Here is a 27,030-nt window from a genome sequence, read left to right on the forward strand (position 1 = left end):
GAGCAACAGGGGTGTGTTCAGGATGGGAGTGTCTTTAACATCCTTTCTTTTATTCCCAGGGCAGAGGGATAAAAATCCCCCAGCAGCTGGGAAGAGGCCCCAGTTCTTTCATCCCAGCGGAAGAGGTAAGGCAGGCCGCAAGGCACGCGTGGCTAGCAAATCTTCCTCTCCCCTCCCCTCCCCTCCCCTCCCCTCTCCTCAATCTGGATGCCAGGATAACCTGTTCTAAGGCACACCTTTTCAATGTTACTTTGCTTGATAATGCAGAGGTTGGGGGTGGGGGATGCATTTGGAAGAAAAGAGGCTTCTCCCTTGCTGAGAAGGAGTGGGCACAGAAGGGACTGCAGGAAAAGAGCTTGGCATGCAATAAGGTCTGCAACAAAATGTTGCAGTTTATCTCTTGGTTGTTCATAGTTCCTGCGAGTCCAGCCATGTCCTTCTCCCAGAGCAGGTTTCTCAATGTTAGCAATTTTAAGGTGTGGACTTCAGCCAGCATGGCTGGCTGGGGAATTCTGGGAGCTGAAGTCCACGCATCTTAAAATGACCAAGGTTGAGAAACGCTGTCCCAGAGACTATGAACCACTCAGAGAATAGGCATACCTTGCATTCTGTGCTCTCACATGTGCCTCATGGAACACATGGCATGTGTAACCATGTTTTGAAGCATGATACAAAGCTAGGTTCACCTAACACCCTAAGCCATGGTTAGTTTACTCAGGGCTTACCGATGCTGAAGGAAGAGATCTGTGTCAGTCTAGGGTAGGCAAAACCAGAAGGAGTTTGGTAGTAGACGAACACCTTTATTAAAAGGCATCAGCTTCCTTGAACTACAGCTCATTTCACCAGATGCAGAGAGAAGTTGAACCAATGTAGGATTTAAACTGGAACGTGGGGGAGGGTGTTCTGCAGATGCAGGTTACATGTGAGACAGATTACAAGCACCTTATCTGTTAACAAGTACCTTATCAATTAACAAGTACCAATCAATTATCTTTTAACCTTCTTGTATTTCTTCTACTTCTATAATGGTTTTAATGACCTTTAATTTGCAAGCTGCCCAGAGTCACTTCCACAGTGGGATGGGCGGTGTATAAATTTAATTAATTAATTAACTGAATACTAAAAACCCAATGTGTTTGTTGAGACCTTCTGGAATAGCCTGAAATCTTTTGATCTGTGTGAGTTCAGCAATCTCCCACTCAGTTGTGCTGTCAAAGCTGATTGAATTGGATAGGCTCCCAAAGCATATAAGCCACTTCATTGAATTTTTCCAAGTTTCTACCCTTCTTCTGAGAAGGAGCTCCCAAGGGCATGCAGGGGTCACCCATTATTTTCACGACCCCTTTAATAGATTGGGCTAAGGGAACGAAAGTCGCCCCGGCCCCCCAGTGTCCTCCACCATCAGGACTGGTGATCACTCCATATCTCTCCAGTCCATTGCTGGGAGCACTGGTTAATAGAGTGCTGTGCGAACCAGACCAGGGCACTCAACATTTGGAATTAGCTGTTCCGTCCAGTTCCCTGCCGGAGGAATCTTGTTTGCGCTCTGTCACCAACATGCTTTGGGGAGTGCCCCGCTTCTGAAGGTATGAATCCAGGCCAGCAAACAGAAGCTCCCTTTTGAAACCGAGGGTGCTTGGCCGAGGCTGTCGTTCATTTCATTCATTTTCCCCCTTCTGTGAACACATGCCAGTGTTGCAATCAAGTTGTTGATTGGGCAGCATTGGGAGGTGTTAATTCGCCAGTAAGCTGGGCATCTCGCAACATAGGATATGAGTGATGTTTACTTATTGCAGCAGCTAAGACCTTGGCTTCCTTATTATTTTTTGGCTTGTGCGATGAGAGAGACAGACAGAGAGAGAGAGGGGCGTGTGATAGCGTTGCCCTGCGGTGTCGTCATCTCTGTATTTATCAAATGACCTTCCCTCCCTGTGTGCACAAACAACTTATCAGAAAGCCAGCCATGGCTGCCTTTCCTGCTGGCTGGCTGGCTAGCAAACTATCCTGTTCCTCCTGACCTGCTTGCTAAAATCCATGGCTCTTTCCCTTTTAGGTTCAGAGGACTTTCTCCTCTGGCAGGACAGCTCATCCAGTGGAAGGGCTCCGCTGTTCTTGAGCCCTGCCATTGATTTTCCCCTCTGCCAGCAGCTGGCCCTCTGGTCAGGGGCCAGCCCCTCTGCCTCCTTTACTGCTGGACTCATGGCTGTCAGCTGTGGAAAGGGGATCCTTGTGTTCCTGGACAGCTTGGCAATGCTAGCTGCAGAGAGCTTTGCCTTTCAAAGACTTCAGTAGGGAGAATTTTGCCATAGTCAGCTGGGGTTTGGGACACCCCTGCCCCCCAATTTTGGCAGTTTTGTTCCCCCTTCCCCACCTGGAAACTGAGCATCCAGTCAGATGGTTAAGCATTCCTGTTGCAGTGGGGAATGGCTGACTTTCTTTGCTTCTTTCCTTCTTAAATGTTGGCTTAGATGGTGCCCTGATAAAAGGGGTGGGTCGACAGCTGATCTCCTGGCTGACTTCTAGGCAACTGGTAGAAGATCAGCAAGGATTTCTGATGCCCACATTGTTTTTCAGGGCAGCAGCAAAGTAGCGTCCCTTGAAATCAAGCAAGCTCTGGGGAGTGGGGTAGCCAGAATTAGCCTTTAATTATCCCTTTTCTGTGCAAATCAGTGCTGACACTTACAAAGAAATTCCTGGGTTTGACATGTTGAGTCTGTGTCCTTTGCACAGGGCTTCGGCTGCGGGATATTGGAGCCTGAGTAAATAAGCAAGAAGGTTGCTCTTGAAGTCTGTCCATCCCTGCCTTTAGAACAGCAGTGGCAAAAACTACCCAGAGGGATGTGCTCCAAAAAGTTGGATTGAATTTTAAATTAATTACACCCCCGTTCCAGTCAGTTCATATGATTACTCCCAGGGTATTTAATGACTACCCCCCTTTTTTTTTTTCCAAGAAACCATGACAGCTCAGTAATGACTTTGAAGGGGCTCTGGGCAGCTGTAGACAGGCCATTCGTGCTTGAAAAGAACTGGATAGAGAGCATTATCTTGTTTTCAAAACAGGAAGGAGGAAGAACAATTTCAGGGGCAGGCTACTCTGGAACTGTTAATCAGCATCCCGATTTTTATAATTAGCTAAGAGGCTACGGAAAGTTAGTGCTGCAGATAAATAAACTTAAGTTTGCAGATCTTTCCATATAAAAACTCTCTCCTGTTTCTCCTCCCCCCCACCCCAATGTTTTGTTTATGCTACTTCAGTTTGGTTACTATTGCTAGATAATTGGGTATAAGGAAAATTGCAAATTATCCAAGGGGAATCCCAGCAGCCTGCTCTGCCTTGTATTCACCCCAAATTGAATATATTTATTGTGAATATATATTTACTTATTGGGCAATCTCTGTTGTACGTATGCTTTGGAGGCTGGTTTAAAGCGACGGCTAGGTTCGCACATGGCACAAAGTTAAAGGGGGTTGCTTGGTTTTGGCTTAGTGAGCTATCTTAACCATTGTAGTTTGTAAACTATGCTTTGTGGCTTAGGCCAATTGCGGCTGATGCAGCAAGCCCTGACTAAGCAAACCATGGCTTGGTAAAATGCGGGGCTCCAGTCAGTGACTATGTTAGCTTGCTGCCGTGTTAATCTAGATCAGTGTTTCTCAACCTTGGCCACTTGAAGATGTGTGGACTTCAATTCCCAGAATTCCCCAGCTGGCTAAACACTGATCTAAATCGATAGTCGACCCTATCAGGAGTGTGAAGATAACTGAGGAAATTGTATGCTTTGTAATTTAAATCACAGAGAATTAAAAACAAGAACTGTACAAACAGTTTCAAATTTGACCCTTGTGGCTTGTCCCCAAGCAGTTGAAAGTTAAAGACTCCTGGTGACAACATGAGCACATTCAGATTCTTTTTTTGGCAGCTGTAAGGAAATGGTTGGCCATGGCCCTTTTATGGGATTTTTGTAATTCCTAGTCCAGCCTAATAGGATTTCAGGGTGGTCTTTCACCCAAGTGCAAACCACATCTAAACTCCTGTTGAGCATTTTGAGGTCCGTAAAATCCTTCCATCACTCATCTAAGGATCTGTGCACCAAGCTGCCATCTTTACCCCATTGTGGGCTTCCTCTGGGTAGATCTTGAAGAAGAGTTTTTCTTTTTTCTTTTCTTTTCTTTTCTTTTCCTTTCTTGCCTTCAAATCAGTGTTAACTCTGGCAACTGCCTGGACAAGTCCGTGCAGTTCTCTTGGCAAGGTTTTTCAGAAGTGGTTTCCCATTGCCTTCTTCCTGGGGCTGAGAGAGAGGGACTGGCCCAAGGTCACCCAGCTGGCTTTGTGTCTAAGGCATGACAAGAAGTCAGTCTCCTGGTTTCTAGCCTGGTGCCTTCACCACTCCACCAAACTGGCTCTCACTCTATCCTACCTTTCCTCCATGAGTTTTGAATTAGCAAAATTCATCCCAAGGGATCTTTCAGCAAGCAAATTATTTTCCTCTCCCACTCCCCCAGCAATAGAGAGATTATGATGATGTTCTACCTTGCAGGATTGTTTTTTACAAGCTTGCCCATTCTCTGTATATGTCGATGCGCTTTGACGGTTTGGAACATGCTCTGCACAGCTGAGTCACTCTGTCCCTCCCCTGCTTCTTGGTCCTCCTCCTTACTATAGATCTTGCAAGAAGGAGTTGAGAGCACCCAGCGACGCCTCTTCGTGGAAGCCTTTGTTTCGACCGGCAGAGTGGATAACATCACCATGGTGATGGGACTGCATCCAGAGTACCTGACAAACTTCTGGAAGACTCAGTACCTCTTGCTGCGGATGGACGGGCCCCTGCCTTATCACAAGCGCCACTATATTGCAATCATGGTGAGTGGGCAAGCAGAACGGGGACCTTGATTCAAAGCACTGGCAGGCAGCAACACTCGGCTCCTTGGGAAGCTGGGCAGGTGATACTCTCAGCAGAACCCCCCTTACTGGGTGGTTATTGTGGATAGAAATTGCTGTCCATGCCACCTTCTGCTCCCACGCAAAAGGTGAGATACAACTACAGTGGCTAAATAAACAAAATTAAATAAGCTAGATGGATAGCAGCCTGATTTTGCATAAAGCATTTTTCCTGTTCTACTGTTTAAATCATCATTATTTTTCCTCCTCCTCCTCCTCCTTTTCATGAGGACTGGAGGCTTTATTTTTAGCGAAAAGCCAGTGACTCAATGGGGAGAGTGCACGTTTGCAAAAGCCTGCCTTTTGTTCCCTAGGATTTCAAATAGAGCTGAAGAAAGACCCACCTTTCAATTCTTGCTGTTAGTGTAGGTAGCAGTAGATTGGGTGGATCAGAAGTCGGTCCTGGTGTAAAGCTGACTCCCGTGCAACTCTCCCTTCTTCTGGAAATTAAACCCTGCCCACAAGGGAATGTGAAAAGCAACAGGGCTGCACCAGCCTCTGACTCCATTCCTGTCATGGTATCTGTGCATGTTTTGAGTCTCCATTAGATCCTCGCAGGTTGCGCTTCGGAGTTCCTTTACAATGTTTTCCTTTTATTTCAGGCGGCTGCCAGGCATCAGTGTTCCTACCTGGTTGGCTTCCATATGGGGGAATTTCTGCAGGTAGGAGGGGACCCAGCATGGCTGCGGGGTTTGCAATATGCCCCCCAGAAACTCAGGAACCTGAATGAAATCAACAAGATCCTAGCCCACCGGCCTTGGCTGATCACCAAGGAGCACATTGAAGTGAGTGCCGGTGTTGGTGGAAAGTGGGTTGGGGCCCCACATCAAACACTCTTGCAGCTATTTTTGCTTCGTGCAGTTGAAAAATAGCAAACATTCCGTTTTCCCATCACTTTCTAAAACCAGTTTGTCAAGCATGCGCAGGAGCTTGGTTCTTTCAGCACAAAGCCATAAACTGTGGTTTACAATCCACAGTGCCTGGATTCATGTGACATACTAAGACAAAACCAAATAAACTGAACTATAGCATTGCACAAAAGGGGAGCCATCTCAATACTCGGTGCGCCTTGAAGTCTGGTTGAAGCAAATCCTTTGGGGAACTTTGTTGGCCCATGTTACCTTTGTAAGATAGCTTTGTTTCTTCCCTAAGGAGACAAACAAATAATGATTTGGGGTTCTGTGTCATTTTGCTTCCGGCAATATCCACTCCCAGCCTTGATAAAACTTTGGCCAAATTTAAGCAGAGGATTTGGGAACAAGACATCCAGTCCAATGGAGCAGAGTCTCCCCTCTCTTCCTGGAGTATCCCTAAGTATTTTTTAAACATTTTACATGTCTAACATAGGAGATTTTTTTTTTCTCCGTGGCCTGAATTGATGCACTACACCAGTGTTTCTCAACCTCAGCAACTTTAAGATCTGTGGACTTCAACTCCCAGAATTCCTCAGCCAGCATGCTGAGCATGGGGAATTCTGGGAGTTGAAGTCCACAGATCTTAAAGTTGCTGAGGTTGAGAAACACTGCACTACACATTAGGGTGACAATGTGCAGATATCATAAGGAGCTCAGCAGGGAAGCTGCTGCTTCATCACCATCTTTGCTTCTCCTCTGTCTTTATCTGCTATATCTGATACATTTTTATGATTGGTCTTGGACTATAATCAAATAAACTGAACTGAAATTGGTATGCGCATGGCAATGAAGCCATAATGTGGTTTGGTTTATTGAGAAGGGTAAATAGGATTAGTAAACAAACCATAGTTTGGATATGGCAGTAAGCCTCACTTTGAAATTATGTTTTGCTGTTAGCTTACTGCTCATAGCTGTAGTTTACTGCAAGCTGCAGATAAGAGACTTTATGATTTCTTGGCCTATTCTTGGCTTGTCTTCATCCCTTGTTCAAGCTTCTCAGCAATCCAGAGAGACGCAAGAGGGGATAAGCTTAAAAAAAAAAGAAACAAACCAGGAATTGGCCAAAGAGCTTGCTTGGCCAGCAGAATCAGGATAATGCAAATATAGCATCTGGAATGGGCCAAAAGGGCTGTATCTGAACTGCAGTTTATTCTGACTTTCAATCATTTTCTCTGGCTATGACCCTCTAAAGTAGGAAGGTTGAAGATGGAAATCTGTCTCTGAAATGGCAGGACCTCAGGCGGTTTCTCCAATTGATGCAGCCTGAGGTCGGGAAGCTGAGGATCCCTGCATAAGGCCTCAAGCGGAGTCTTAGCAGATCACTGTTTATCTCACATTATTTTAATGCTCCTCGATTCACATGGCACGCTAAGGAATGGTTTAACTATGGTTTATTGACAAGATATATTTATTTTGTATTGTTTTAATTGTTTTACGTTTTTATGATTGTACGCCACCCAGAGTCACTTGTTGGGATGGACAGCTATAGAAATCAAATCAATCAATCAGTATTTGCATAGGTTACTGAGTGATGCAACCATGATTTACAAGACTCAGTGACTCAGGTTAGGCTTATGCTGCCTGTCACCAACTTCTGTTTCTAGCTCTAGGGAAGGGCAGTTGTCTTCTCTTTGATTTTTGATATTTTGGTTTTGATTTTGAGAGATCTTTGGGTTTGATTTTTTCAGGCACTGCTAAAAACAGGGGAAAACAGTTGGTCTCTAGCTGAACTCATCCAGGCCTTGGTCCTGCTGACGCACTACCACTCTCTGGCCTCCTTTGTGTTTGGCTGCGGCATCAACCTCGAGACTGACCAGGAAGCAGGGCCCATCTTCCGACCACCTTCTCCACGCAGTTGTGATAGCAGCCCCAGCTCGGAAGATGGGACAAACAGTTCCAATGTAAGCTGACTGTGGGGAGTGGGTCCTTTTTAAAAAAAAATGCATTTAGGGTGTTCTTAAAATTGAAGAAAAACTGGCCCCAGAGTGTGGGGGGAGAACAGAGTGTCTTCCAAAGTGGAGCTGAAGTATGCCATCACAATGCATTCGCCTGGGAAGTTGGACAATACTGCTGATCTTCCACTACTACTTCTCCTCCTCCTTGTCCTTCTACCAGAACAATCACAAGAGAGACACCAGAGGGTCACCACCAGAGGGTAGTGATGGTGTGAGATTAACGACTGGGGAAACCCAGGTTCAACTTCATTTTCAGCCACTGAGCTCAGAATGTTTTGGGGCCAGTCTGTCCCTCTCAGCCCAGCCTACCACCCTTGACTGACAACCTGTCTTTTTTCCACAACAATAATCTACCAAACCAGTAAATAATAAGATGCCGCAAAGGCTTCTGTCTTCTGCTGTCTGTGGGCTGGATTCAGCCATGAGATTTCAGTTCATAAAACTCACGTAGAATCCACCAAGTTATGGCTTAGCACAGCATGTAAACCCCACCTGCCGAGTTGTGTTAGAGGGAGAGTCTTTATCATTAGCACAGCCACAATGAACTCTGAGCGAAGGGCAAGGCAAAAGCAGTTAGTGGAAACTCAGCAGTTTACTAATCTGGTGGTTAGAGAGAAGGGGAATTCTGAAAAATCTTGGCTACTCTTTGCTTAGGCGTTGGGCAAACTTGCAAGAATTTCCTGGTGAAGCACTTCCATGTTTTGTTTGTTTGAGTGGGGAGGTCCAAACAGCATGGCATCAGGTTTAGAGAAGAAGGATGCATTCTTGCAGAGAAGGCAAGAATGTAGATTGTTGGGACCAGTTTGCTTGGTTCCCCCTACTCATCCCTGTCAGGGTTTCACCAGTGGTAGAAGAGTTCAAGGACAGCCTTGTGTGGCTCAGAGTGGCAGGTGGCAGCATTGCAACCGAAACTCACCCCACAACCTGAGTTCGATCCCAGCGGAAGCTTGATTCTCTCTCGGGTAGCCGGCTCAGGTCAACTCAGCCTTCCATCCATCCGAGGTCAGTGAAATGAGTGCCCAGCTTGCTGGGGAAGGTGATGACTGGGGAAGGCAATGGCAAACCACCCTGCTATAATCTGCCAAGAAAACATCATAAAAGCGGCGTCCCTCCAAAGGGTCAGACATGACTCAGTGCTTGCACAGGGGACCTTTCACCTTCACCAGAAGAGTTCAAGAGATGGTAAAGGCAGAGCATAGTATTGCAGCTGTGCCCCAGAATTGTGAAACAAGGCCTGTGGGTCCATCTGCCAGGGATCAGTGCCTGAAATTACCTCCCTGTCCTCACTTTCCTCAGAGCACAGATGCTATGGAGGATGTGGAAGTGCTGATGGAGAGGATGAAACTGCTACAGGAGTGCCAGCTGGAGGAGGAATGCGTCACCCAGGAGGAGATGGAGACCCACTTTGAGATGGAAAAAAGAGAGAGCCTGCTTGTGACTCCCTCAGGTGAGGCAGAGCCAAGCTCCTGAAGAGAGTTGAGACTTCCACCAGTCCAGATCTTTAGTCAAACAACCTGGTGGAGAATGACTTGAAGAGCTGGAGATCTTCTGGTCTCTAAGCTTCATCCAACCCCTCAAAAGCTCAGTCAAGCCTTTTTGGTGGCATCACATCATGGTTTATGTGTGTTTGTTTTGGCTCCTCTCTCCAGTAGATGTTGCTGAACACTCCCTGCCCCCCAACGTCCTGTGCTTTGTGGAGGATCCAGAGTTTGGCTACAAGGATTTCACTAGGAGAGGAGAGCAGACACCTCCCACTTTCCGAGCCCAGGTACCATGAGTCATGCTCTGGATGCATGCTTATCCCTATCCCCAACACCCTGTCAAAAATCCCACAGCATACACTAATCAAAAGGTAGATGATTTGGTTTTGGCTTAAAGACGTTGGCTTTATGAACTGTGGTTCGTGGTTTAATACTAGATGTGAGCCAGATTATAAACCATGGCTTAGCACAATAGTTTGTGCACTGTGGTTTATAGTTTAGCTTTGGGTATGAACCCAGCCATAGTGACTTCCTGGATGGCATTTGCTTGAAGGAGATGTTTGTTTATCTATCTATCTATTTATTTATTTTCTATCCCGCCGCGTTTGTTTTTATAAATAACCCAAGGTGGCAAACATGCCTCATACTCCTTCCTCTTCCTATTTTCCCCACAACCACAACCCTGTGAGGTGGGTTGGGCTGAGAGAGAGGGACTGGCCCAAGGTCACCCAGCCGGCTTTCCTGCCTAAGGTGGGACTAGAACTCTCATACCACGCCTGATTGGCTCTTGGGCTGAGAGAGAGGGACTGGCCCAAGGTCACCCAGCTGGCTTTCAGGCCGAAGGCGGGACTAGAACTCTCATACCACGCCTGATTGGCTCTTGGGCTGAGAGAGAGGGACTGGCCCAAGGGCACCCAGCCAGCTTTCCTGCCTAAGGTGGGACTAGATCTCACCGTCTCCTGGTTTCTAGCCCACTGCCTTAACTACTAGACCAGACTGGCTCTCTACTGTTACCTTTACTGCAAAACTAACCCTGGTTTAGTGCAATTTGTGGATCCAATGTTTATTTCACCTTCTACAGGATTATACATGGGAAGATCATGGCTACTCCCTCATCAACCGCCTGTATCCTGATGTGGGACAACTGCTGGATGAGAAATTCCAGGTGGTCTACAATCTGACCTATAACACCATAGCTATGCACAGTGGGGTAGACACATCCATGCTCCGGAGGGCTATTTGGAATTACGTCCACTGTGTCTTTGGCATTCGGTAGGTTGTTTGAGAGCCTTATTTTTTCGAGCCCTCCTGCAATTCTATTTCTTCCCATTTGCTGGATTTGGGTAAACTATGTCCAGACTTTTCCTTTTGCCTTGCTTTTGACATGAACCAATTACTAATGTCCATCCTTTTTTCTAACTGGCTGATTAATCCTTGGAAAGAAGAAAACCACCAACCAGTGAGGCTGCTTTGCCTGTAGTGGCAAGCCATGGCTCTCTAGGGCAGTGTTTCTCAACCTTGGCAACTTGAAGATGTGTGAACTTCAACTCCCAGAATTCCCTAGCCAGCAGGTGCTGGCTGGGGAATTCTGGGAGTTGAAGTCCACACATCTTCAAGTTGCCAAGGTTGAGAAACATTGGTCTAGGGAGAGGAGTTCGGATCCACAACTTCCCTTCCCTTCTCTTCTCCCCTGCTCTGCACAGCTAGTTACTTTCTGGTTTTAAATCATTACTTGCTGTTCAGCCATCCTGGCTGAGCTGGTGTTTGCCAGTAGCTACAAAGCAGTAGACGGCTTGCTTCAAAGCAGGAAATAACTGAGCAAGCAGAGTGTGCAAGAGATGGATGGAGGCTGTGAGTCCAAAGTCCAGTGTGTAACTCAAAGCCATGGCTTGGCACTGCAAGTGAACAACTGACTGAGCATCCTTGTCCTGTCAAACTAATTGCCTGGGGAAAAACAATTGTGTGTGGTTTGACCAGGTGACACTAGCATGGATGGCCATGCAGGGACCACAGCAATTGGTGTGACTAAATGACCGAGTCATCTAATTTATGGGAGGTAGGAAGTAACACATGCTCAAACAATGTGGGAAAACTTGTCTTCTTATTGCCTATGTGTGAACTGAGGAATTCCCTTACAGCAGGGACTGGGCACCCAGTGGACCTCTTACAGTCTCCTCCTCCATTTTTTTAGTTTCAGAAGGCTCCCAAAATCAGTCCACTAAAATTTAATGAAGAATCACTGATTTTGGACCATGTTTTTCTCCTTAAATTAAACCTTTGGTAGCTTTAATCATCCTGTTTTCCTAGGAAGCCGCATGGACCAAAAAATTGGCCTCATTCATTCCGTTGATGTCTCTGCATCACAGGTTACAGCTCCTTAGAGAGCTAATTTTTGTTTTTTCCTTTCAACTAAAAAAAAAAAGCCCACCTTAGCTACCAACAAAAAAACATAAAACAAAAGAAAAAACAAGCAAACTTTTGTGTTAAAGGGAGAGTTGGGGAGACTTGCCTTAAAGAAAGAAAGAGGAATGATGCAATTGTTGGCTTGCTGGAATTCAAGACACAATTTCTCCTAGCACATTCTCTTGGTCACCTGCTCTGCATGGAGAAGCTCCCAATTCAGGCTCTGGCACTACAGAATTAAAAATAGCTTGTAGTTGGGCTTGGCAAGACCTTCTTTATCCAAGATGTTAGAGCTGGCACGGGCAACCTGCAGCCCTAGGGCTCTTGAACTGGATTCCTGAATTACTTTCAGAAGTCCTCTGCAAGCAATTTCTCCGTACTCCCTGAACAAGAAGATAAGATGAGAAGATGGTTCAGAAAATGCCAGAGAGAAAAACAGAGGTGTAAATACAGAAAATAAGTGGTACCGTTGCTTGCTTACATTTTGCCTTGTGTTCATGCACTGCTCCCAATTGACCATATCCAAGGAAGACAGTACTCAACAAAAAATGATTCCTGATTGCTGATTTAGAATTCTGCTGCCCACCCAGCCTTTCCTAACATGGTGTCTTGCAGAAGACAAAAGGCTGGATTCCCATGCATCTCAGCCAGTGATCAGGCAGATTGGGTGTTATAGCCCAACATACCTAAAAGGTGTCTGGGATGTGGAAGGTTGATCATCTGGGCTGGCAGATCAATTGTGAAGCCCATGTGTCATCTCTTTGCAGGTATGATGACTATGATTACAGGGAAGTGAACCAGCTTTTGGAGCGTAGCCTGAAAATCTACATCAAAACCGTAGCCTGCTACCCAGAAAAAACCACTAAAAGAATGTACACTCATTTCTGGAGACACTTCAAACATTCGGAAAAGGTAAAGCAAGTTGCACTGAGCTAGGGGTTGTTTTTTATTTATTTATTTATCAAATGTGTCACCGCCCATCTCCTCCAAACGGAGGGACTCTGGGCGGTTTACAGCATAAAATAACTATACAATAAAATTCCAATATAAAATATAGACTGAAACAATTTTAAAAACTACCAAATATAATGAAATCCCAATGGCTATGGTCTCATTCAGTCCTTGCATAGGAGGGGCACTTCAAGGCACTAGCCAACCCCAAGTATGATTATTCTCCTCCCTGCCCCAAGCCCAATGGCAGAGCCAGGTCTTCAGTTCCATCCGGGAGGCTAGGAGCGATGGGGCTAATCTCACCTCCAGGGGCAAGATGTTCCAAAGGGCGGGCGCCACTGCAGAGAAGGCCCGCCTCCTGGACCCTGCCAGATGGAATTCTCTTGCAGACGGGGTCCGCAGCATGCCCTCTCTGCGTGACCAGGTGGGATGGGCTGATGAAGCGGGGAAGAGGCAGTCCCTCAGGTAACCCTGTCCCATGCCATGTAGGGCTTTAAAGGTGATAACCAACACCTTGAATTGGATCCGGAAGCAAACTAGTATCCAGTGCAGCTTGCGAAGCAAAGGTGTTATATGCGCCCTTCTAGGGGCACCAAAAATAGCCCGCGTGGCCACATTCTGGACCAGCTGAAGCTTCTGGATACTCTTCAAGGGTAGCCCCATGTAGAGCACATTGCAATAGTCTATATGGGAGATAACAAGGGCATGAGTGACTGTCAGAAGGGCCTCCTGATCCAGGAAAGGGCACAACTGGTGCACAACACGCAGCTGTGTAAAGGCCCTTCTGGCCATGGCTGTCACCTGCTCTTTGAGCAGGAGCCATGAGTCCACGAGGACCCCCAAGTTACGCACCAGGTCTGTCTGGGGCAGTGCAACCCCATCCAGAACCAAAGATGACAAAGTCCCGGGTACGGCAGAGCCCTTAACCCGCAGCCACTCCATCTTACCAGGGTTCAGCTGAAGCCTGTTGTTCCCCATCCAGACCCCCACAGCCCCCAGACACTCAGAGAGGGTGGTCACAGCATCACTTACTTTACCCGGGATGGAGATGTACAATTGAGTATCATCAGCATACTGATGATACCTCATCCCATGGTGACGGATGATCTCACCCAGCGGTTTCATGTAGATGTTAAATAGGAGAGGAGAGAGAGCTGAACCCTGCGGCACCCCACAAAGGAGGGGCTGTGGGGCCGATCTCCCCTCCCCTATTAACGCTGATTGGGACCGGCCCTGGAGGAAGGAGGTGAACCAGCATAAGACTACGCCGCCCACCCCCAACTCCCTGAGCCACCCCAAAAGGTTACCATGGTCAATGGTATCGAAAGCCGCTGAGAGGTCAAGAAGAGCAAGGATGGATGCACTACCCACATCCCGCTCCCGCCAGAGATCATCCATAAGTGCAACCAATGCCGTTTCTGTCCCATATCCGGGCCTGAAACCTGACTGAAAGGGGTCTAGATAACCCGTTTCCTCCAGAACCTTCTGGAGCTGTAATGCCACCACTTTCTCAACCACCTTCCCCAAAAAGGGGAGGTGGGAGACTGGGCAAAAATTGTCCAGAACATTATCCAGTTGCTCTTGTTGCTTCCACACTTGAATCGCTGATTGACCCACGTTGGGTCTGCATGTCACGTTAAATGAGAATATGTTTTCTTTGGTTCTGGGTTAGCCTGTTAGATGAACTCAGCCACTGCAGTGCATAAACCCCGATGTATGGTTTAGCAGAGTGTTTTTCAAACTTGGCAACTTTAAGATGTGTGGACTTCAACTGGCTGGGGAATTCTGGGAGTTCAGGTCCACACATCTTAAAGTTGCCAAGTCTGAAAAACATTGGTTTAGCAAGTTCTATGGATCCTGCCTGTGGTGGATTCAACAAGCAACCTGAGGCTTAGTCAGTTGTTGGAAAGCAGCCACTAAGAAATAGGAAGCTTGGGAGCTTGATGGCTGAGACGGAGACCTCGTTCCCTTTGGCCTCTGTCTGGTATGTTAGTATTACACCCTTTCCTCAGAGCTATATTAAAGACCATACATTAACGATACCATGTTGGCTCTTGGCAAGAGTTCTTATTTATGGATAGCAAAGGATGGCACAGAACTGGCCCTGTTTTGGACAAGGAAGAGAAAAGGGGAAGGAAGATTGGACCAGGGGTGTGTGTCTATATTTAGTGGCATTCTTCCTACCTAGCAACAACAGTACAGTACTCTGGATTTCTGCTGGGCTTTGAGCAAAAGATGTCAGTCTCCCAGAAGGGCATGATTTTCTGCTTTTTTAGGGCAGGAAGCACGTAACAATTGAAGTATAAGCCTAACGTATGTGGATAATGTGGCAGAAGAGAACAAAACAAACAAAAAAGACAGGCTTTAAACTCCATCTGCAAACCCAGGAAAATAAGCATCTGGGCCTCGCCCATTAAATTGCATCATCAGCCCAGCCCAGTATGATGTTTGAGCTCCTCCCAAGCATTAAGTGCAATCCTCAACCGCCAAGATGTTGCTTCCCCATACCTTAGAGTCATGCTGAGATTTAGAAATGGAGCTGCAAAGCACTCAGCTGTGATCCCTAAAAGAAAATAAAACAAGAACCAAACAAGTCATGCTAGGTAAAGTGTTAGTAGTGGATCCCTCTGAGATCTGAGCACTGTTCTGGGATGCCGGGTTTTGGTGCCAGGCCTTGATCAGTCTCTGGTTGTTGCAGATCTCCCACAGCTTTCCCTCATGCCTCTCCTTGTCTTTCAGGTGCATGTCAATCTGCTTCTTTTGGAGGCCCGCATGCAGGCGGCCCTTTTATACGCTCTGCGTGCCATCACCCGCTACATGACCTGACTGGACTTGACTCCCTCTCTTCTCGTGCGAGGCAGCCTTGCTCCTGGACAAGGGAGCTTTCTTCCAAAGACTTGTTTCTGGAATGTCTTGTGAAAAAATCGAGTTACCTCACCTTCTACCTGTGGCTATTTTTGGAAGCATTTGTGTGGGGATGGTCTTTCGAGTAACTCTGCCAAAAGTGACGCTGTGAGGCAGAGGTGGGTTCAGAGTGAACTGTTCCCTCAGTGTGTGAAGGAAGCCAACTTCTGTTTCGTCATCACCTGGGGAGCCATCTGTGGTTTTTTGGTTTTGCCAATGGTGGCCCAAGGCTTCAAAGTTTGATGCTGAGGTGGCCAGCTACTGTTGGAAAATTTGGGAAGGTCCTTGGGTCCCATGCTGATGTCTCTCGATGATCGGCTTGGCGTGCACCAAAGTTGGTGGTAGCAGCGTTTTGATGAATCGTGCAATTAATCTCCACTGTCCTGTCTACACCTTTTGCAGTGAAGGTGGTCCTGAACCAGCTGAGGCAAAGACCACCAAAGAGATCCCTCTGTTGTGGACATGGCATTGCTCTTTCTCTTTGTTCTCAACTTGCTGCAGAACTTTGAATGTAGGACTTTGAACATTTCAAGCGGGTAACCCCTGAAGCTCTCTGAAGAGTAGGGAGTGGAGAGGTGCCCTAGGTGTGTGGTGATGGCAACGGATGTGCTGAATTTAATACAAGTTGGTCACTAGTGTAACTGGTGATTACACTACATTTCTTTTTTCTGAGCTTTGGATCCCGAGATCACTGTGCTTCAGATGTTCTCCTTGGGAATGTGGAAATCTCTCAGCCACAGAGTGGGTGGTGACTTGCAGATGAGGTCAAACTAGGAAAAAAATGTGGGTTCATTGTTAGGTTGGCTGGAATATTCTCTCCTCCTATTGTTCCCACCCTCAACAAGAATGGAAACTATCTTAACGTGGGATTCATTTCCCAGATCAAAAAAACTAGCTTAAAGTATACGAATCTCTGTTCCCAATACCCCAAGGACATCTGCTTCTCTCGTCTTTTTTCCCTGTCCCTTTTCAAGAAGATATTTTCCTCATGTAAAGCTGTGTTGTTTGGCTGATCGATGGATCCCATTATCTGCTCTTGCTCAAGTGTTGAGCTTTGGACATTGTGAAACCCTTATCTTCTTTACAGTCTGCTCCCTGCTATTCTGAAAGCTCCCATGGTTGGCTTTAGAAATGGGAATGTCTCCCCCCCATCTGTGAAGCCCATCTCCTTTTTGAAGAGATAGTAATGGCATAGCCCAGATGACTTAGAAATGTGGGGGCTGGGAGAGATGTTGCTGAAAGATCTTCACCTGCTCGGTTCAAGCAATGAAATGAGACACTAGACTTGAGAGGTGGTCTGTATCATTTCAGATTATAGGTGCCAGAAATGCAGTTTAAGCTTTTTTTCCTATTTTTTTTTAAACCTACCCTCTGTAATAAAATAATTTAGCATGAAAGAAGCTTGGTTTAGTTTCTTTCTCCCGTGTGCTAGTATTTTATTTGCAGGGAATTTTAGACCTTGTTCATACAGCAAGCCAGCCCAAGTCACCATTGCCTTGAGCAGTCAACTCATCCCCCTAAGCTAGCAGTATACAATCACGGAGGACAGGGTCAGCTGGTGAGTGGCCATGTTTTCTGTCTCCTAACTACCACTGACATTTGCTGTTTAAAAATGTACAGTGGCCCAATTGGGCTCAATACTTCCCCAATTAGAGTAGAGTGAGCTTTATTTGTCCTCAGCCCTTTCTCCCTTGCCCTGCCCTGTTTGGCTGGAGGAGGGAGAAGCAATAAAAAGAACAGAGATGCCTAGAGAAGCTGTTTTTGTCTGAGGCCCTAGACCTTTGTCTGCTTTGGCAGCCAGTTGGGAGATTGACCTTGCATCAACCCACTGGTGCTCACAGTACATAGCTTTGTGCTGGTCAGCCTGATCATGTGGACTCTCCACTGATCTGCTAACTCTCTACAGTATATCTTGTTGATTGGATTCTGCTGACCCCTTTCTTGTATGTGGGAGGAACAGGGCCTTAATGTTGGAATGGTCAGATGCAAAAATATGACCCCTCAACAGCAGTACAGCAGATCATGGCAGGTGTAGATGATGCAGGGGTTTCTGTTATGGCCAAATGGACCTTCTAAACTTCATGGCCAATGATATTCATCAGGGTATTGACAAATAGAGAATAGGGTGGGGAGGATTTAAACTATGGGTCTCTTTGTTCCCTCCTGTACCTCTACCCTTGCTTCAGGCAATATTATAAAGGGTCCATAGTTTGATTTAACTCATTTCTCTGGGCAAATCTATCAGTCCTGCTAAAAAAAGAGTTGCTCACTTAGCTGAAAGAAAACCCAATTTGAGCTTGTTACTTCTGTCAAGCAATCTGTCCTTCCCACTGTTGCTCACTGTTTCTACTTACATGTTCATCATTTCAAATGTTAGCATCTAGGGATGGGAGTTTAAAATATTTTTATCCTAACTCCCATGGACCTGGCATTTAACTATGCTGGCAGGAGCTGGTAGGAGTTGAACAGCTGGAAGACTACAAGTTGCCCCAAACACCCGTTAGATTATGGCCCTTGGCTTTTTTTTATTCTTTCCCCCCCAGTATTACATTTCAGTTTGTTCCCATGTGAGAACTTCTACTAAGTCCTGGAATACTTCAGCTATGCCTTTTTGCTCACTCTGTATACTTAGTACAGGAGAGAGAAGCTCCTTTAGGTATTATGGGTTGCTTACATCCTTCCCTTTAGCCCTTGTGGCCTAAAAGTTGGAGATTATAGAAGTCATAAGCCAACATCTGAAGAACCACAAGTTCCTCACGCCTAATTTGCCAATTCCTTTCTCTTTGAAATCTTGGGATTAAAATCTAAGTGTTAGACTGGTACTAAGCCCTAAAGTCATACAAAACAAGCAAGAATTTGCCCCCTGCTTTCCCCCTTGTAACTACTGTTCAGCAATAAGCAGCTTCAAATAGTAACTATGATGAAGTTGGGTTCCCAGGAAAATGTGAACCTTTCCAAGCATTTCTGAAATATACTTAAGATTCATTTTGGAGCAAACAACTCAGGTTACAAGAGCTAAATTTAACTATTGCAGGCCTGGCCAAAGGTTGCTCCAGCTAGACTGTACAGTTGGAGAGGGGGGTGAGCTTAACAGCCAAGACAGCTTCCTCTGGTACCTCCTTGGTGTAGAGTTGGCTTGACGCAATCTGCATTACTTTTTTCATTGGCCAGAACCCTACACCAGGATAGTGTCTTAGAAGTCCTCCATGACAGCAGTCCAAAGTGTGACAGTTTATGCCTATTGTTACTCTAAGTCCCAGGAACAGTTATTCCTGAAGCCAGGGTACCCAGAGAACCCAGAACAGTGTTTGCAGGTGTCTTGTTTTGTTTTAAGCCAAAGCAATGATACATAGGACTCATTTGTGGAACCTATCTTATAAGACAGTCTAGTCAGATGCCACCAACAGGGCCCTTCAGGCATTTGGGGTACACATCGCAGGCTTCCTTTCAGAAATTCTGGTTGGGTATAGGGTCAATAATGTTGTGTTTACTTAGTTTGTATATTTTCTTGTAAAGTCACAAGAACCATGGACTTAAAATTTGCAAACTTTCTGTGCCGGCCTTCTCTGACTTGAGAAGACTGTAAAATAGTGTTTCCAACAAGGTGAAACTTACTCCTTAGACTGAAATAAAAGTGCTTGGGAGTTTATTATATTCACTTGTTTGGTTGACTTCACTTCAGTGTCATTTGGAGTGCCTGGGCATTTATTGTTGCTACCTGTCCTGCACTGCAAAGCAAGTCTCTAAAACAGTGTTTCTCAGCCTTGGCAACTTTAAGGTGTCTGGACTTCAACTCCCAGAAGGCTGGCTGGGGAATTCTGGGGGTTGAAGTCCACACATCTTAAAGTTGCCAAGGTTGAGAAACACTGCTCTAGAAGTATCTTTCGGTCACCAGGGCTGGGCTCTGTGAAAAACCACCATTTCTGTAGGATCTTAAGGCTGAGCTATCCTCTTTTCCTACAGTGGGACGTATTTGAAATAACTTTGCCAGCAGAGCTCCCCCTTAGCTTCTCTGCAGAAATAAGGCGCCTCTAAAGCGTACTTTTCTTCTTGACTTGTGGCAGTATTGGGCACCCAAGGGGTAAATGCATTGTGAAATGCAAAGGCTGGCTCATTTCCTAGGACTGCACTGGGCAGAACCCTCTCCTCTTTTTTTTCCAATCCTCCTTCCCTTGTCACTTCAGGCATAGCAAAAGGTCTGCCACCCCTGAGCATCCGACTGATATTCTCTTTTGCCTCCTTCTGATGGATGTTTTGCCCACTTGCAAACTTGAAATGGTACAATTGTGTGTGCGTGTGGCAGAGAGAACACGATGTCTGAAGCTTTCGCCCAAGAGTGCCACTACATTTCACGTTGGTGCCAGCCTCTGTGGCATGATCCTTGACGGATTCCTCGCTGCCTGGTAGCCTCTTCTCCTCCAGTCCTGCTCCCAGATGGTCCCCATCCCTCTCCTACCCATCGTAAAATCACCCAATAACCAACAGATGTGGCGGCCCCCGTCCCCCAAATTCCACCTTTGCTCCACGTTAAGCTATGTTGTTTGTTTTTGTTTTTAATGTATTTACTGTATCAGTGTTGTGACTCTGGTTCAACGTGTTTGTTTTTGGAGACATAAAGTTGCCTTTTTGTTTACCAAAGACCTGTTTTGAATGACATTCCTGACAGTTGAGAGAAGCTGGGGTTTAGAGCCCCAGAATGGCCTTTTTTTGTCAGAACAAGGCAAGGGTGTGGAACTGCATGGGACATCAGCCATGGTTCTTGCTTTAGCCCAGTGATTTTGGACGGATTACTCTGAGAGCCTTATCTTATCTCCATAACAGCTACGCCCAATGCATTCAACTTGGCTGCTTGAATCTACATGAACAGACATATAAACACTCCCTTTCTGATATCAGCCAGTCTGTTCAGTATTTTGTCACAGCATCTTGTCTCTGGCTGGGGGCTTTGTGATTGGCTTTTATTTTTTTTTTAAAAAGCAAAATTGTTATCATTTGGGAGTAAATCTTGTTGAATTCAATGAATAGGAACAGAGTGAATGGACCTCGCTTTTTCCTATTCAGGCATCATAACGGAATCTGGTCGTTCTGGCTTGTAAACAACAGTTTATGGCTTAACCTGTTCTATGAACCCTTCCACTTCTTCAATAAACTGTAGGCAAATTGTGGTTTAAAGTGAAGTGTGAACCAGAGTCTACCATGTGCTGTTTGGCTGTCTTTGTAATGTTGCTGAATTGAAAGCTGCTTTTGCTTAAATTCATTATGCAACTGACCAGTGGGCTTCTCCTTTCTGGATAGCCTGGAATACATGACCCATTTGGCTACACTGTGGCTTGGTTTTAATTATTACAAATATTTTAAATCCTGCTTTTCTTTTTACAAGGTTTCAAACTTACAAACATGGGTATTATGGTTTGCAAACCATGGTTTACAACTAAGCACAAGGCATGTCCCCAGCTCACTATGATTCAACAATGGTAAAGCGGAGAGGCCTTTTCATCATGTATGTTTCTAGCAGTAAGAAGAAATTGTTCATTGCTTTGGGGCTGTACCCCACCCCGCAAGAGGCTGATCCAAAAAATGCACCTGGGAGAGTCAGTATTTAGGACTGGTCAGTTCTGCTGGTTGCTGGAGTTAATCAAGACACCAGCATGGTACTCCCAGGATAGGAAGCATTATCAGTGATGAGCAGCAGAAAAAGAGGCAGAAGACCTCAGTACTATGAAGAAAGAGCAGCAGCTGATTAGCTGGCTCAGTGTTTCTCAACCTTGGCAGCTTTAAGATGTGGGGACTTCAACTCCCAGAAGGCTGGCTGGGGAATTCTGGGAGTTGAAGTCCACACATCTTAGAGTTGTCAAGGTTGAGAAACACTGGGCTAGAGACAAGCTGAAGCAGAGGATTCATGTTCCATGTAGAAGGTACTTGAGATGGCCATTGACTGCTGCCAGTTTATCCCTACTGCAAACCCATATCTGGAAAGCATCCTGCAGTACTAAGATAATACATTGTGGTTCTGTGGTTGACATACCAGTGCAGACCAGTCATCAGCACCCAGAATTCTTGAGCAGCTGCCAAAGACTCAGCAAAGCACAACCCCACACTTCCAAATTCAGCACTAATTGCTGTTGCCTTGATTTGGATCCTTCTCATTCTCCCAGCCACCCCCATGTCAGCTGCAGGTTTATCTAGCAACCACATTGTTTGGGGCAAAGAATGCATGCACCAATCTTCCAGTCTTAATTTTCCCCCTAACAACTTATAGTATCTGGCACAGCATCTGCTGCTGAGCATTGCCACCAATTTGAGAGGCAACTGGTAAGTAGATGCTCCCACAGAGAAGGACTTCGCAGGGCTCCCTGAAACCTGAAGTTGGTTCTGCATCATTTCTTTGGGACCATGATCCTATTCTGGGCATGCGATCTTAGATGTCAGAGAAATTCTATTTTGATTTAGGTTCTGCAACCATGTTCATCATATATCTGCAATGACCCTATGACCACCTTGGGACTTCTTTGACAAAAGGGAATGTTCTTGCTGTTTGTGTTGCTGCGAAAAGGAATACCCCAAGCTTTGTTGTCTATTTGGTAACTTATTTAGTTGATCCTAATTAACAGGGTTATCCTACCAGTTATTACTCTCCCACATTTGGGCTGCCAGATTTGCATTTGTACCCAGTTAATGGTTCTGTGTATGTGAACTAAATATTTAGTCCCATATATTTTCCACCCATGAATTTTCCAGCAGCACTGGCTCCCACTGTTTTTGGGAATACTGTCCCAGGTTTATTTTCCTTGTCTATGCATAAAGATCTGAGAGTTGCAGTTTTGGGGAGAACATGTCTGTAGTGAAGCACAAACTCTCTCTCCAGCTTCACATCCAGGTTTAACTCTTTAACCACACCCACTTTTTCTTAAAGAATGCTCACAGGTAGCTACTCACTGCTCTGAATATGGCTTGTTCTGTTTCAACATTGCTTCTGTGATTTTCCAGCAAGCCTCATAAGACTGGACAATAGCTAAGTAAATCCTTTAAGAGGCAGATTTCATTCACTCATTCAACATGTATGGCTGCCCAACTCACAAAACAACTCTGGACAGCTTCTAAGCAATTTTAAAAACAATCATAAAAAAACAATATATATCAAAGGCAGATAAAACAGCTTGGCAACCAAGGACATCAATCAATATACTTCAATGCCCAATGTCAACGCTTTGGCCCAATGCACCCTCCAGGTCTTCTTCTGGGGGACATGCTGTTCCACAGGACAGGCACCGTGACAGAAAAGGCATGCTTCCTGGGTCTCCTCAGATGGCATTGCCTGATGGAAGGGATCCAGAATATGTTGGATCTGGTGGGACGAGCACAGCAAGTGGGAAATAGGTGGCTCTAGAAACAACCTAGTTCTATACCATGAAGGGCTTAATCGGTAATGGGCAAAAGCTTGAATTACAGTCCGCTGGAAGCCAGTCCAACTTGCACAGTGGTGGCGTAACATGGGTGTACCACCATAACTACGTGGTGGAATTTCTGTATTGGCTTGTATGGTTTTAAGGTTTTTATTGTTGTTTGCGGGCCTCCCAGGGTTATGCTGCATAAGGTAGGCAGCTATATAAATAGTATGCATCTTTTAAATGAATGAATGAATGAATTAATACCCGTGCCATTGCATATTTAATTAGCTGCAGCTTTTGAGTGTTGTTCAAGTATAAAGTAGCCTCAGACATGGCCTACAACGTGCTGTTTGGTTTTTCCCAGTAATGGGTTGCAACTGGTGCAGGAAGGGTGGTTGGGAAGTAAATGAATGGAAGCTTTTGGTAATCTGCTTTGACTGGAGAGGCAGTTGGGGAAAAATAGAGGGGGAGCATTTGAAAGTCAGCGAGAGTGTTCTTATCAGTTACATGCTCTGGAGTGGGGGATCTCTCTCAATCTTTGGGACCCAGGAAGCAAGTTGCATTCCTCTATAATTTTGAAAGGCAAATCTCCGTGTCAGATTGGTGTCCCGTTTTCCTAAGGCAACATGAATATCATTTCAACACATTCCTGGTTGTAACTGAGAAACTGGTGTAACTCAGTGCTAGAAGAAATTTATTTTATTTATTTTATTCAGTTTCTATCCCACCTTTATTATTTTTATAAATAACTCAAGATGGCGAACATACCAAATACTCCTTCCTCCTCCTCTTTTTCCCACAACAACAGCCCTGTGAGGTGGGTTGGGCTGAGAGAGAGCAACTGGTCCAAGGTCACCCAGCCGGCTTTCAGGCCTAAGGCGGGACTAGAACTCTTGGTCTCCTGGTTTCTAGCCTGTTGCCTTAACCATTGGACCAAACTGGCTCTCCTACACGTGCTTTATGCATGCTTTATGTGGAGAAGCTCCAGATTCACTCCCTGACTTCATTCCGAAGCTCTGGAAATTCATGATCAGTCACTCTAAATCAGTGTTTCTCAACCTTGGCAGCTTTCAGATGTGTGGACTGCCACTCCCAGAATTCCCCAGCCAGTCCCTGCTGGCTGGGGAATTCTGGGAGTGGCAGTCCTCACATCTGAAAGCTGCCAAGGTTGAGAAACACCGCTCTAGACAATATGAAGCTAGCTGAAGCAATGCTCTGCCTCCACGTAAGGCAGCTTCCTATGTTTGACAATCAGCATATCTTGTAACCGACTGGATAATTTATCTCAACTAACGTATTGCTGGAGGAGTTGGAAGTCTTGCAAAGGGCTGTTGAAAACAAAATCTTTGCAAAGCTTATCTCTTAACCTTCTGAAATTCTGTGAACAAACATTTCAGTGTTTTTAGTGAAAATCCACCAGGACGCAAAAGCAAACTTTTGAGAAGATAAGAGCTGAAAGGAGTGGCCTAGATAGTTTGTGGGCTCACATATGAGTGTTTGTCAGAGGCTGATGTTTGTGGCATTGAGGTGCATAGACCAGCCCAAAAGAGACTGCAGATCGGCCTTAAGATCACCTGAAACAAATCCCTGGGGTAGGTTTCTCTGCACAGGGCCAGCCCAACTATTTGGTAGAAGGTGGCAGCTGCCAGCAGTGTGCTATTAGTGGACAACTCTATATACGCCACAGAGTCTGTCCTTCACCAACACCAGTGGTGGTCTGCTTACTGCCCATAGGTTTGATGGGAAGGATTGCTAAAGGAGATTTAATTGGTAGTCCATGCTGCTGGATGTGGAATGCAGGTGACATGTCTTTTACCTCTGGCAGCAAATAATTTGGCTGTGGCTTAAACTGTCGGTATGGGGGCCCCATCAGAAAGCCTGATACCTGTTCTGTGGCATGTATGGCCAACCCTGTTTTTGAGGGCTGCGTGCAATTTTGCAAGGTATGTTGGGAGTGTAATGGATATGACCAGGAGAAAAATGTGGGGAGCCAACAGTGGAAAGACTGCAGAACAATCCAGACAAACAGGCAAGGAATGTTTTAATAATACCCAAGAATGGACTCCATTGTGGTTTTGAAGGAAGTCACTGGCTAGCAAGGAAATCTTGCACACACCAGGAACAATCCTTGAGATTTGGTCCTTTATATTCCAGCTGAAGCTTTCTGCTGCAGGCCATGGATGATCTTAAATTGGGCCTTTGTGAAACAGACATGAAGGTTGGTATAAGGCCAGCTCTTAAGCCTTTGGCAGTCTTGGTCAAAGGAGTCTTGGAACTTTTCTCAGAACCATCTCAGGGTGGAATACAGAATACAGAAGAAAGTCTTTGGGGTATATAAATAAAGCAAAGCTTGGTGTTCCTTCATAAGAACATCTAGTGCTGCCCCCAGGATTTGGAGGAGCTGAGACAAGTAGACATGCAGACTGAAAATTCTCTGGCCTTGTGGCTGACCATCTAGGATGTTCTGTGTGAAGTATAAATAGTATAGTAAAGATGTTTCAACATCATGAACCCTTCTACTAATCCTGAAGTCCTGGCATATGTCCTGCCTTGTCAGCCTCTGAAACTAGCACTCTTGCTTCATCAAGACTAAGGGTGGATTTCAGCTCCATTTGATCCCCTTGGGAGTTATAGTCAGGGCAAACCAAATAGGTTGAACTGCTTTTTGGCCCTAGGTCTCTTTATGGCATGCAACTGCAGTACTGTACTTACCTGTCCTTGCCAAACTTTGGGGCTAGCCATGGACTGATGGATACAGTATTCACCATAAAGCAAAAGACTTTCACTGTGATAAAAAAAATATATCCAAAGACAATATCTTTACAATACTAGACTAATTTAAGGTTACACATTAGAGTTTTCAAGAACTCCTCATGGGACAAGTTAGTTAAATATCTGGAGCACTGTTTCTCAGCCTTGGCCGCTTGAAGATGTATGGACTTCAACTCCCAGAATTCTGGGAGGTATAAAAGAGAGGCAGGGAGATAAAATGTGTCTGAGATTTAAGTTGTATTTGTCCAAGGATACAGCCTGAGATGGAGTCCTGGAGCAATCTGCACTCCCCCAGATTGGATCATATTAAGGACGCAAGAAGGTTTTAGTTCTCCCAAGACCTCTCCCTTGTTTCTTCTGTATCTAACAGGTAAGCAGATAATTGTTGATCCCCACCTCTACCCCTCAAAACATAGAATCTAGCAGCTAATGCTTAATAGTTCGATGTTCTACTATGGATATATTAGGTTGCATCTGCTAATAGGTCAGAAGCCTGGAGCAATTTGATCCTAAGCTTATTTGGATGGCTGTGGACAAATCACTGCCTCCCTTCTGTTGCACATACAGGAGATAAGCGTAGTAAACCTCCACTTTTTCAAGGATTACTTCAACAAGAGCGGCCTTGTCTCCTGTTGACAGCTACTGTTTGCGCATGTTAGAAGGGTGAGTGCTGACCGAGCCAGTACGTGATGGAAGTCTCAGATCCGATCCTCCTGACCACATTATCGCTCTGATCAGCATGTAGCTCTACCATTAGTCTGCTACAAGCGCACTGGGTGCAGAAGACATGCACTCTTCTGAATCAATAGGTTAATCACCCATCTCCCCACAAGTCCTGTTGGCAAAGTGGTGTTTGAAGCCAAGAGAATATAATTGCTGTGAAACTGCTGTTTGTGCTGTCTAATTTTGGAAGATCTGAAGTCATGCAGTGGGAAAGTGAATTTGGCCACTAACTTTCCTAAACAGAAGGGGAGTGAATGTGCAAGGATAACAACTTGACATGTCAGATAAACACCCTAATATACTTTTGCTTGTTTTGTTTTGTTGTTCATGTTACGTTTTGATCACACCCTGCCGCAGAGCTTGGACTAAAATAACGCATGCTGGTAGATTAGGCTGAAAAATAGTAACTGAGTTTGTGTATTACACATCTAAGCCATAACCTGGCTGGATTTGAAAGAGCACTTTCTATGATCTCCCAATCACTGCAGTTTGTAAATAATGATTTATGGCTTAATACGATGAGTGGAGGAAAAAGGAAAGGATAGACACTGAAAATCAAGAAAAAGAAGGGATAAATCCTTTATTATGATCCCTGCATAGGCT

At 45.5% G+C, this 27,030-nt stretch overlaps 1 protein-coding gene across 2 annotated transcripts in view; it reads left to right on the forward strand.

Annotated features, from left to right (window-relative positions):
* SESN2 (sestrin 2) overlaps window positions 1-20,182 on the forward strand; it is a 37,771-nt gene extending 17,589 nt beyond the window's left edge. Inside the window, exons 2-10 of one of the 2 annotated variants that reach the window (XM_063312388.1) lie at window positions 60-125; window positions 4,661-4,858; window positions 5,539-5,721; window positions 7,539-7,751; window positions 9,102-9,252; window positions 9,455-9,573; window positions 10,368-10,558; window positions 12,457-12,601; window positions 15,380-20,182. In XM_063312388.1, the coding sequence (XP_063168458.1) occupies window positions 60-125; window positions 4,661-4,858; window positions 5,539-5,721; window positions 7,539-7,751; window positions 9,102-9,252; window positions 9,455-9,573; window positions 10,368-10,558; window positions 12,457-12,601; window positions 15,380-15,466 (1,353 nt within the window). In that variant the 3' untranslated portion in view covers window positions 15,467-20,182. The remainder of the gene's footprint in view (window positions 1-59; window positions 126-4,660; window positions 4,859-5,538; window positions 5,722-7,538; window positions 7,752-9,101; window positions 9,253-9,454; window positions 9,574-10,367; window positions 10,559-12,456; window positions 12,602-15,379) is intronic. The other variant, XM_063312389.1, reaches the window with a different exon arrangement.
* The last annotated feature ends 6,848 nt before the right edge of the window (window positions 20,183-27,030 follow it).

This window comes from Candoia aspera, chromosome 10 (genome assembly GCF_035149785.1).
Source record: "Candoia aspera isolate rCanAsp1 chromosome 10, rCanAsp1.hap2, whole genome shotgun sequence".
NCBI classification, from domain to species: domain Eukaryota; kingdom Metazoa; phylum Chordata; class Lepidosauria; order Squamata; family Boidae; genus Candoia; species Candoia aspera.